Genomic DNA, 12,793 nt, shown 5'->3' with positions numbered 1-12,793 from the left:
AGAGTCCAAGGAATCTTGCATTATAATATCTTTAATTATATTGTATTAATGTACGTATTTCACTTGTTCAAATTAAAGCTGAACACGATTCCTAAAAGGAAGAGAGTTATCTTGTCTGCCATATTATTTTTCTCAAGGCTGTCATTTTCCAACTGCTATATAAGCCTCAGCTTTGTTCATGGTTTAATGTATTTGGTTTTACCTAAGCACACGTCTCCATCTTTGTCATTGTGATATGTACTTGCACGTGAACAAAAATGACTTCTGTATGCCTCTTCCACATCAGGAAAAAAGTTATCAAAAGATTTTCAATATCAATTACACAAGTTAATACGAAGTAAAATAAAAACAAATTCACCTTCAATGAAATAAAACATAAACAAAAAGGACAGCCTGAGATATACATGTACTACACGCCTCAGTGACCAACTACAGTAAAAGCAATCAGGTATAACAAATGCAAATGGTTTTATACCCCTGTGCTGATATAGGAGATAGGAAAACTACAAGTAATATGGCATATGTCTATTTATGAGTCATGTTCAGCTTTATCCTCATATATTAGTCATGACAATGCCAACTACAAACAATGGACAAATTTTGATCAGAAAAGCTCAATTGAGCCTTCAGCTCAGGTGAGCTTTAAAAAATGCTAAACATGGTTTTATTTACTGTACTCTTGCTCTCATAACAGGCCAGGGAGCTTTTTTTTTTACATTAACAGTCTTCATGAAGGGAAGGAAAACTGAGTTTTGCTGAGCTTCTGATATTCTTTCACACCATGACAAAATATCACTTTGATATTCTTTCACACTGTGGCAAAATATCACTTTGATATTCTTTCAAATTGTGATGAAATATCACTTTTATAATATTCAATGAATAAATTACAGTATTTCACTGTTAAAAATTTAATTTAAAAAATCCTGTCTATCTAATGAAATAAATTCCATATCCAATATAATTAATTCGGAATCCATATCCAACTACAAAACATTGAATATCCTTTATTAATTCAATTTGTTAAAATAGTAAATATCAATTTGTTGGTAGGTCTTGCATATATAAAATGTACCAATGCAATTTCAACTTAGATACAGTAAATATACAAATGCACATGCAGTATTGAAGATTTTCTTGTACAAGAGCAGTACCCATCGTACAGAAAGGACACAAAGCTTCTGTAAAGCTGAACCAAACATCATACTACTATCAGACTATAGGATACAATGACCTTAGCCGATTGTTATGCATGTTCTAATGTTGTAAACAATTGTACACCTAATGTTCAGTCATCTCTATAAAGGTCAAAATTCAAATTCAGGAAAATACCACTTGAGATGAGATGATAAATATTATATCAAAATATTTACTATCCAAATGTAAACTATTTGATAAAAACATTTTAAAATAAAGGACAGAAATGTGTTTTACTTACAGGTCTTTTGTCCAAAGGAAAGAGAAAGTATTGGTCACTGTAGTTCTGAGAGATGTTAAAGTCCTTGATTACGATTATACACAGCCAAAAAAATTTAAAGGACTCAATTCCTGTCAACACAGTCTATTCCACACTCACTTGAGTAGAAGACAATCCACACACTGTATGTTAAGTTGTTACATAATTAAAACACCACTTCTTTATGGGAACGAAAAATATTTACTAGTACTCCTCTAAGTTAAACTCAACTTCTTATAAACAGATCTGCCAGTGAGAAAGCTCCTATAACAGACAACGCTCTGACATCATTTAATTAACACCTTTAGATTACGTACAATCCAATGCATATATCTATAATATATTGATATTAGCAGGAATGATACCAGAATCAATAGGTCTTAGGGCTGTATCAATAAAGTAAGTGAATGAAAACAATGATTTCTTATGTCTGTCAGCTATCACAAGTACAACTCCACAAGTTTTCACTTATATCATCAATATGAATCATAAATTACAATGGCCATTTATAACTCTAAGATGCTGCAATACAAATATTCAATTCATGAAATAGAAATACACTAAGTACATATGTAATTTTCTTTAATTTCTAAAATGCAATAAATATACTCTTTAATCTTGAGATGGTGCCAGTGCGTACATACATGTAGATATTTTTATGATATACTAGTATAGTAAATTCCTCTGTATATATGTACGTATGTATGAAAGTCAATAGGTGCACAACTTACTGTCAATAAAAGTTAGATAAGAAAATCAAATAATGGATCATACACTAAGCACATGATATACTGCTGAAGTAATTATTGTTATCAGCTATGAAATATGGAAAGATCCATTATATACCATGTACACAACAGCAATACAGCATACCCTCACTTAAACTAATCTCTTGCTCCTAATGTATCTTATAGCATGACAAACCAACTATAGATATTTAATACTCGGCATCTATCTGCACAGCTTTGATGAATATAATATACACCAATTTACCTCCAGAGAATAATGGAAGATACTTTATGTCCATTTTGTAGTTTATTAATGGATAAAAAAAACCCACACTATATAAAATGATGTAATTAAAACCTTAACATTGAATTATTCTCTAATGATAACAAAAGAAAGCATTTGAACACTTGGTAAAATCAATATCATCAAAACCTATATGGTAGTTAATATTATTTTAATCATATAATTATAATTATAAAGCATAGTATTAGTAAAACACTGCCCACGAGCCCTTAGGACATGCAGTTCTACTACCCTTTGTGGTTTTTAAACCTTTAGATTTTGACCTTAAAGAATCTGCAACCTTGACCTTGCATAAAGCAAGATGACATTTACGTTTCATAAAGCATTATTTTCCTTGCTTTGAAATGAATATTCATTAGTGACCTACTTTCCTTCCCCATTAAAAAAATTATTTGACATGCATCTCAGGTTTAGTCAAGTGCATGTAGTATAACAGTACACCATTAAATATAATGTTTGTAGCCGGAGTGTCTGCTAAAACTTGTCTGTCGATGCTTGTAATCCAATCTCACAATGAATTTTTAATTTTAAAGTCATAATTTTCATTTACCAGGTAAGTTTGGAAAAATACAGTAACAAAAATTAAAATGGTATGCTTAAACTTGTCTGTCAATGATTTTAATTCAATCTCACATTGAATTTTTAATTTTAAAGTCATAATTCTCCGTTAAATTTGGAAAAATGCAATAAAAAAAATTGAAAAGAAGAGAAAAAAAAGAGTAAACAAAATGATTATTTTTACAATCCACAGACTTTGCTGGCATAACAGCAGGATTTTTGGCAGGAAAAGCAGGATATACAATGCCTTAATTTCTTCGCATCTCTGTTTTAAAAAACAACATTTTTAGCAAACCACTGCATTCTGATCTAGACACTGAATGTAAAGCTTTACCATTCTTTAACATCAAACAAAGTGACCAGTCCATTATGTCAATACATATATACAAATTTAAAGAATTCCTATTAAAACTAGAAGTACTGTGGGCAGTGAGTGCACAAAATGATACCACATGTGCCGGCCCATATGAGTATAGTGGAAAAGTCCATATTTTGCTATGGGAAAGCCTAAAAATCTGTCTAAGCAAAATATAGAGTAAAAGGTGTACAATGGTACTATGTAATAAAGATCCTGTGAAAGTATCATTAAATTTCATTTAGTGGTATAGGAGCTTGGAGTTATGGTTAAGAGATGAGTATCCACAATAATATAGAAAGAATGACAGTGTCCATATTTTGCTACGTAAACCAGATATATGTATTCTATCAAAATATGATGTAAGAGGTGCACAGCATCGTCACTAGCCAAGAGTCCGATTCGGACACTTGGCTAGCGAAGATGGGTGCACAGTTGCAGTATGTAAATAAACAAAGATTCTGTGAAAGTCTCATTAAATATTATTCAGTGATAGGGAAGGATTTGTAGATAAATGGGTAACCCAAAGTGTAATGGACAGACAGCAAGACATACAGACGGACTGACAGACAGGCATCCCCATTACTATACACCCCCACTTTTCAAATGGGGGGGGGGGGGCATTATAATCAATCAAAAGTACACAAGTCATGAAGTGACAGCTTCCATGTATGATTGTTATAGAGCCCAGCCCCAACTACAGAACCTGTGACCCAAGGACCATGGATTTCACAATTTTCAAAGAAGCACCCTTACTCATCATAGCCATGCACTTGGTTTGTATGAAAAATTCCAAGAGGCAGAGAAGATTTTCAAAAAATTAATGCATTTTCACTATATGATTATTAAGCCCTGGCCTAACTCAAAAACTCCAACCCAGGGCGATGGATTTCATAATTTTGACACCCTTGCTCATCATAACCAAGCACTTAATTTAATTCCCAGAAGCAGAGAAGAAGATTTTCAAAGAATTACTGTAATTTTCACTATATGAACAATAGAGCCCCACCATAACACCAGAACCCCTGACCCTGGGGCCATGAATTTCATATTTTTGGTTGAGGGATCAATGCTTAAATTATTATAATTAATTGCCAACAGTTTAACTGCTTGATTTCCTAGAGTAAAGAAGAAGATTTTTGAAGATTGCAAAAATTTCGATGGAATGGCCATACCCCTAAGGCTTGGGGATTAGGGGATTCGGGGGAGGGGGGGGGGCCCAAGACCATGAAATTTTCCAAATTTTGTTTCCACAGATGCTATATATACCTATAATTTATACTACTACATGTATATAAATTGGTTGAAATTGGTGCAGCGGTTCCAAAGAAGAGAAGCTAAAAATGTTCAAAATTATGTTTACAGATGCACGACAGAGGACAAAAAAGTAAGCAACAGGTCACCTTAGTGACTCAGGTGACCTTATAAAACAATTAAAATATGAAATGCTTTTCTTGAAACTGCATGGTATGAATCTATAGAGTAATTGCCCAATACCTGTGCTGCATGGAGAAGTGTCATTTTATGTTTTCTATTGTTATCAAAACAATGTTTTCTTATGATGTATATTATATGTTATTTCTTGTTCCATCAATAATCTTTGGAATTCATGATAATTAAAGTTCCAAAAAATTAAATAATAAAGCTGCAGGTCTGTAGCTTGCTGGTCTGAAAATATTGGGATGGACGACTGTCGTCCATCCCAATTTTTTCAGACCAGTGAGTTACAGACCTGCAGCTATAAATAATACTGAAACAAGTTGCTTATCATCTTACTTAGTTGGGAAACAACCCATAAAACTGAATTTAAGAATTTGATGCTGGAAAAATAGCTAAAGGATGACTGCACTTAACGCCTGTTTTTGGGTCTTTTTCGGTTACTTCTCTTGCTTTTATATCTAAACCTTATCTCACTTTTGTGTGTTTATGAAAGAATACTGTCAATTTGGAACCACATTTAAATCTTAAAATGATTTTAGACTGTGATACAATAAAATGATTCAATGTTTTTTGTCCTTACTGCTTTCCAAATATAGTGAATTTACACTTACCTGCCCTTGATTGAACATTAGATATGCATGAGAGGTGGAGCTAACATTGTAAGAATGGGTCTAAAATTAGACTTGATAAATAACAATGACATGTTTGAAAAAAAAGAACGTGATCACTCTTTCCAGTCTCCCTCTCCATTCTGTATGGCACAAATACACTTCTGACAAAGGTTTCAAAACGAAATTAACAATATGAGCACGTCAATGTAATTAAAGCAGATTTTATATCAATGCCAGATGACTTAACGTGTTCGAACACAGTGTCCTAGTTAACACAAAACATGCTACCTTTACAAGTCATGTGACGGAATTTAGTATTCACAAAGTTACCTGAAGTAAGAAATCACGTGGTGAATTATAATATTCAACATGTCACAATCCTTGGTTACAACACAGAGAGCGAATGTAAGAAGAAGCAGTTTTTTCTCTTTTTAATCATGAGCGCATGTTTGTCTATTAATCTCCTTTTAACACATTATTATTTATGCAAATATACAACTACTGTTAAACGTAGAACAATAGACAAACATGCGCTGACTATGTATAAAGTCAGTAAAAAAGTGGGCGTCCTCATTATCAAACGGAGATTCAAGAAATTGTGATGACCCCTGCCTTTGAAAACAGATTTGAACTTCGTAAATACACACTTTTATTAAACGTAATTACATAAAGTTGTAGATTGGATGTTGACCATTCTTGCAATGAAAAGAAAAATGCTTGTTTTGAAAGTTTACTTTGTCGCAAATTCCGCATGTCCTTAAGTGCAGTCATCCTTTAGATACTTTAAAGGTTATAATAACTGGTTTTGAGATTTTTTTTTCTGTGATAAAAACTGAAACTAAATTTATGCCCCCATCACTAGACATCTGATAGTTCAACACTTCATTGTAAATGCCCATATCCCAGTAAGTGGTCACCCCTTTTATTTCAATTTACACAAGTGTTCTATTTAAAAACACTGAGTGTCAGTCTTTTTGCAGTTCTTTGATACCCTGGTTATCCAAAAATTTGGCCAAATAAAGTTGGTTCTCATTTTTTTTAAAATTTGATTTGATGCGGAGCAACCTTTTTCTATATAATTAAATTATGGTCGATGCTTTTTATTACTATAGTAGACACAGCTAATTTTGAAATACTTTTGTAACCAAGTTATGAAAACATTGTTTATAATTATCAGCTTGACTACCGTATAACTGTTATCCCAGAGTCCTCTAAGTCCTATACATATTTTTTTTTCTTTTTTTTAAACTATGTAACCACATATATTAAACAGTAGTTAAGTTTTAATCCTTAATAATGTAATGCTATGCAATGCAAAAATGTTTTTATGAATTCCGATTCATTATCATCTTTTCGCCAAATCCCATAACAACATAATGACTTTATATTGCCAATTAAATCAGATTAACGTGTATCTTACGATTTTATTATTCCCTACCTGTAAGGCCCATTTTATGGATGCTGCTTTTCAGTGCTTTTTTGTTGGTCTGTAACCAAAAACAGCTTCAACGTAAAATGAAAATGAAACCAATTATCTTGGTTGTTAAAGCGTTTGTCCTTATGATTAGTTCAGTTTAGTTTTCAAGCACTACTTCAACGCAGACGAAATTTGTGTCGCGAGAAGGAAAGCACATGTATACATGTCATTAAACAGGAACTTGACGTATAGATATGCGAGGTTATGGCAAACTTAAGAGATCTACGCGAAGAAATAAAGGTAAATATTTCAAAGGACCCATTATATTTAACTATCTCAATTGTTTGGAACTGAATTGATCTAACTTGCACGTATTTTATAAATGATTAAAGCCAGTTTTACTGTCACAATTTCATTTCAATGTGCATACAGCTACAGTATATACAATATGTATTATATAATATGTAGAGCAATCTTAGACAGGTCATTTGACCAGTTTCTCAGTTCTATGATCAAATAGAAAAAAAATGTGGGGAAAAATAACAAAAAATTTAAGAATGGTGTCATTTAATTGGAACACTTGCTTTTCCTGCTACATTATTAGGAAACCTATGTGTATTATACATTAAACATACATGTACTTGTTAAAGATTATGAGACAATTCTTAAATTGGAAATTTACATGTAACAAGCAAAACAAATCAAAAGGTGAGATTTCAATTTTACAGGAAGTTCAGAGAGACAGAGAGTTTAATCTTCGGTGTAAGATATCATCATCGCAATATCAAATACTGGAATGTGTCAGGGCCAAAAATGTGGATAAGCTTAAGTCTATTATCAACAAAGGAGAAAGTCCAAACTTCAGAACTGATTCGGGAGACACATTACTGCATATTGTGGCTGCCATGGGATACAGTAAAGGTCAGATTCATTTTTAAGCAAAAAGTCATTAATGCACAATGTAAATTTCATATTGATGCATACTATACATACTATATTGATCTTTCATTAACTTTATATATGGTTTTTCTCCATATGAATGATACTTGTTAATGAATAGAAGTAATTCTTAGAAAAACTTCGTACGTAATGTATATAATATTTGTACTGGATTTTTGGTTGCTGATTTTTCTAGCTGCCAATGAAATTTTGAGGACACTTGTGTATTTGGATATGCCCCTTGATACTGCTGACAGGTTTGGACAGACTCCTCTCCACATTGCTGCTGAGAGAAGTTTAGAAATGGTGAAAGTTTTATTAGAAGCAGGGGCATCTGTGAATCTTGAAGACAATGCAGGTGATTCTTTCATTAAGGGTGTTACAGAAATCAGTGTAGTTCAGTGTACTTTTACTATATAGCAGTAGTTACAACTTTCGTGTGATACATTGGCAGAACTGTAGCTCTCCAAAAAAAATATATTGACAGACCGGAGAGCTACAGTGCAAAAATATGTGTATATTTATTGTGCACAAAAAAGTGCGCTGTTTCTCAATTTATTTCTGCATGTGTTTCAAACTGCCATCTCAAAATATTACTAACTGTGTGTTCCTAACATTTTCTTTTACTGTTTCCACAACAAAAAATTCTTATAACCATTGTAAATAGTCCTCCTGGGCCTGAAATTGAGACCATCAAAAACTTATACTGCATTATAATGCCATTTTGGGTAGCAAAATAATTCAGTCCAATGCTCATCTGCAGATGTCAATTACGAAAGTAGCTGATAGTGGTCTAAGGCATTTTTTGAAATTGAGCTTTTGTGCAGTTGAGGTAAGAATTTTTTAGAAATTAATCCACAACTATTTGTGTGCAATAAATATACAGTTTTTTCTATGGGTAGCACTGTATCTCTCTGGTCATCCATCCCATTTTTTTTTCAGACCAGCAATCTACAGATCTGCAGCTAGTCATACATACACAAAGCAAAAAATGAATGGGCTGAACTTTAATACACAATTTGTATAAACTCTTACATGTATACAGGATACATTTATGTCATGTATTCCTGTTATCAAAGTTAGAGCTTTCATCTCACTTCCTAATATAGCCTCTGCTTACAACAATATAAACAAGACTCTATTTATGTGCCTCCATGAAATTGGCTGGGGCACAATTGTGTTTGCTAAGTTCATCTTCTGTCTGTCCAATTGTCCATTTGTCATCACTTTGCATTTAGCTCAGTTTCAAAGAAAAAAATGTTCAAGATATTTTAACCAAAATTCATACACTAATACATATTGATGAAAGCTAGTTGAATGGGGCATAATTTTCGGACCTTTACCTTCCCGGTGACCTTGACCTTTCTAATCCCTTTTGTGTTCAGTTCAATTTTCAAGATATTATTCAAGATATTTTTATCAAATCTCTTACACTGAAACATGTTGGTAGGAGCAATTCAAATGTTTCATAATTTTCTTGACCTTCCTATGACCTTGACCTCACTAATATTTATATTGTTTTTCGCAAAGTTTAGAAGAAACTGTTAATACTTTCATCAAATATAATATTCTGGTAAGTTTTGATGGTAATTTTTTCAGCTGTGTAATAATTTTCTGACCTTGACCTTCCCTATGACCTTGGACCAACTTTCTGTCATTTTGCTTCTATCTTAGTTATAAACAAAACATTCAAGATATTTTCATCAAACTTCATCCAAAGAATTTGATTGATAAGAGCATATTCAACTACTGGTATGTCATAATTTTCTTACCTTGACCTTTCTAATGACCTTTACCTCATTTTTCCTTCATTTTGCAGATACCCAAGTTATAAAAGGTGTTCACAAAATATTTTCATCAATCTTTGTATTCCAATACAAATTGGTGAGAGCGATTAAAGTGTGTAAAAAAATTCTTTGACCTTGACCTTCGTTTGTCCTTAAATTTCAGATTTTTTCTTAATTTTGTTCTCATTTCATCTTGCTCAAGAAAACTCTATACACTGATATGTCTCTGTAAGAGCATTTTTATTATACATGCTTAAGAGGCCATATACATGTATAAAAATTTGCTAAATATGACACGATGAACTTCAAACAATGAGAATATTAATTAATTAAAAATTAATTAGCTGTTAGATATTAGATGGAATGATTCAATCTCAGATCAAAGAAGGAATTATAATAAGGTACAATTTTTCTTTACTGTTGCAATACAAATGTACTTTGGGCAGGGCATACATGTCCTATGAACATATTTCTAGTTTAGCCTCAAAGTAGTCATGTAAATTATTTCATTGAGTTTAAATGATGCATTGAGCATCTAATCTGGTTATGAATGCATTATAAGTGAATGTATAATAAAACATGTTTACAGTGATCATGCTTATAATGAATTTATGCTTACAGCAAAGGGATCTTTGTTCTCTAAAATTTAAAACATATTGTGAAATTGATGGATATACATGTATAATAATTATATTTATAACAAAGCAAAAGTGTTCATCCCTGGCACTTCATTCTGTGTTTTTTTAATACATTTTACGTGTGATTAAAGTGATAATGACATGTTTCATTATGTATGTAAATTTTCTTTTTTCAGGAAGAACAGCTTTGATGCATGTCTGTTCGTGTTCTAGTGAGGAAGCTCTGCCCATTGTCCACTGTTTACTGGACAGAAATGCTAACATCTTTTACCAGGATCAGGACGGACACACAGGTACATGTATTAGTAGTTCACGTCACTTACAGCTGAATGTTGACCGTACAAAGGACAACATAGGCTAAGACCCCCTTTTGGTACTATGGGGTGTCTCTAAGAATTATGCAATAGTTCATAATCAAAAGCTTGTTGTCATCCATGTTACAAAACGAGTATTGATTTTAATTGATAGCCTTGATAGGATTCACATAGGTCAAAGGAAAGTCACAAAATTTGCCAGTTTCCAAATTTTTAAAGTTTCATTCAAATTTTTATCAATTTTAAAGGCACATTTTGTTTAAAAAAAACACAGAGTGCAGGAAATTTGCAGCCGTGACATAAGGATTGTTTAGGGGGATTTGACAGTCTCCCTTGCAGAGTTGTCCTTTGTTCTTCTCTCAGACACCTCTGCAATGGGCTCGCCTCAAGATTTTTGACATAAGTTAAAAATGTGATATTCCATGGATTATTTTAAATTAAACTAATAGTTCTAGATTTACTTAGTAAATATCTACATGTACCTTAAAAAAAAAATTAGTGCAGAAATTGAATTATAATGAATGAAAACAAACACGCTATTTCCTGTCCTTAACATTGTGATATAATGCAAAGCAACGACAGAGGTGAGTGTATGAGCTGATGGTAGAGAGTGGGGATTTAAATGAATTACAAATTTATAAAGTATTAATATGTTATTTCAGCTTTACATTGCTTATGTTTGTCAAGACAAAAGATGGCAGTAAAAGTAGAAATAGCCTACAAGCTGTTGTATGCTGGACTATCAGCCACTGTTCCTGATAAAACAGGTAACGTGATACACAGGATAATTCAACATGAAAGGAAAAATATTTTTTTTTACTGTAAATAAACTTATATAACTTATGCCTATTTCAATTTATATTAAATAAATATTCATAAAAGACCTAAATGGTCACTAAACATTTTTGTTATATGGTAAAAATCCTACTCAGACTAAATTTCATAAGTGTATCAAGGGATGTACACTACTAGAACATTTGTTTGGTGTTAGACTGCATTAGTTTACTGAAAAATAACATTTGTTGAGGTGTAGCATTGTAATTTTTTATTACCTATGTTTATAAAAACATATAAGAGGTAGGACACTGGTCAACTTTAAAATCCAGTTTCATAAATTTCTTAAAATTCATGTCAAAAATTATCAACAGGAAAGATGGCACTGTGTCATGAGTTATCTTCAGCCCTGAAGCCAAGATTCAAGAATCCCAAAGCCCAGCAAACAACCCTACTCATCAGAATACTAGTGAAGGCAGGCTCAAATTTTAACCCTAAAAGCAACCAGCACAAAGCATTCGTAAAACATGTCTTAAATTTGTACAGCGACTCTTACCATCTTCATATTCTGAACGAATTCGAGCCAGTTCTCTCCCTAACAGCTGTACACAAACTTTTACCCATAATCCCTAAAGACGATGAAAATTATCAACAGCTTGTGAAGATGTTGAGAAGGTTGTCACACGGAATTCAGACACTGAAATTCATGTGTAGAAATGCATTAAGGACAGAGCTGAAAGGAAAAGTGTTGATCAAAGTGGATTATCTCCCTTTGCCGAGGACGTTAAAGCAATATGTATTGTTAGAAGATGAGTCCTAATGTTTTAAGTTATTGTTCAAGGTATGAAGTAGTAATTAACTTTTTCTATGAGTATATTGTTCTGACAAATAAATTGGTTGAAATACAATCCCCTTTGTCTGTTTCATTATTTTTTTAAATAAGATTTTATCTTAATGAACAAAAATTCTGAATTTAGCAGGAATTTGATTAGGCCTATTACTACTTGTAGCATGAGAAAATGTATTACGATATTAAGATAAGGATTCGCCACGTATTAAGAAGGAATATTTAACGCATGTTATGCAAATAAATGGTGAAATGTTTTATTCTTACAACCAATTCCACAGCATCAAATAATATATTATACCTGGAATACCAAGTTGATTTTGAATGATGCAGTTAAGGGCACGAGGTTTGAGGATACTTCACTCTTAATCACCACAGTTAGTAGTTGAATTGACACCCTCTCCCCCACCCCCACCCCCCAAAAGAGTTCAGGTAACAAAATAAGGACTATTATTTATACGTGTACATGTATATCATCGAGTGTTTATTAATACAGTTAAGATTAAATACGGAATCTTACTGGCTTAGGTTATAATTATCTACACTTTCATGTGCTCTTTCTCAAGTCTGCATGGAAAATACACTTCAATTTTCTTTATTATTGACAATGGCTTTCAGCCTAGTA

The 12,793-nt window shown here is 32.4% G+C and overlaps 2 protein-coding genes across 2 annotated transcripts in view; one reads left to right on the top strand and one right to left on the bottom strand.

Moving 5' to 3' along the window:
• The window catches only part of LOC133179012 (uncharacterized protein C1orf21-like), a 45,726-nt gene extending 38,733 nt beyond the window's left edge, over nucleotides 1-6,993 (bottom strand). The window contains exon 1 of the mRNA XM_061313688.1: nucleotides 6,891-6,993. The gene's annotated coding sequence lies outside the window, so the exon portion shown is untranslated. The remainder of the gene's footprint in view (nucleotides 1-6,890) is intronic.
• An 82-nt stretch (nucleotides 6,994-7,075) lies between these two features.
• LOC133179388 (ankyrin repeat domain-containing protein 6-like) lies at nucleotides 7,076-12,229 on the top strand. The gene is made up of 6 exons (XM_061314156.1): nucleotides 7,076-7,169; nucleotides 7,598-7,790; nucleotides 8,005-8,166; nucleotides 10,410-10,526; nucleotides 11,210-11,314; nucleotides 11,696-12,229. Exons 1-6 carry the CDS (start codon nucleotides 7,134-7,136, stop codon nucleotides 12,139-12,141), a joined length of 1,059 nt encoding a protein of 352 aa, XP_061170140.1. The 5' UTR covers nucleotides 7,076-7,133; the 3' UTR covers nucleotides 12,142-12,229.
• Nucleotides 12,230-12,793: the final 564 nt, after the last annotated feature.

The sequence above is a fragment of the Saccostrea echinata genome, unplaced genomic scaffold (assembly GCF_033153115.1).
Source record: "Saccostrea echinata isolate AGI-Se365-2 ecotype Australia unplaced genomic scaffold, CSIRO_AGI_Sech_v1 ptg000004l, whole genome shotgun sequence".
NCBI classification, from domain to species: Eukaryota; Metazoa; Mollusca; class Bivalvia; order Ostreida; family Ostreidae; genus Saccostrea; species Saccostrea echinata.
This window is presented reverse-complemented; position numbering and strand designations above follow the sequence as displayed.

Bases quoted from the DNA above. Each gene is read 5' to 3' on its own strand.
- LOC133179388 (XM_061314156.1), top strand. From the start codon at position 7,134: ATGGCAAACTTAAGAGATCTACGCGAAGAAATAAAG. The intron at 8,167-10,409 runs GTGATTCTTTCA...TTCTTTTTTCAG, and splicing joins GAATCTTGAAGACAATGCAG to GAAGAACAGCTTTGATGCAT. The intron at 11,315-11,695 runs GTAACGTGATAC...AATTATCAACAG, and splicing joins CACTGTTCCTGATAAAACAG to GAAAGATGGCACTGTGTCAT.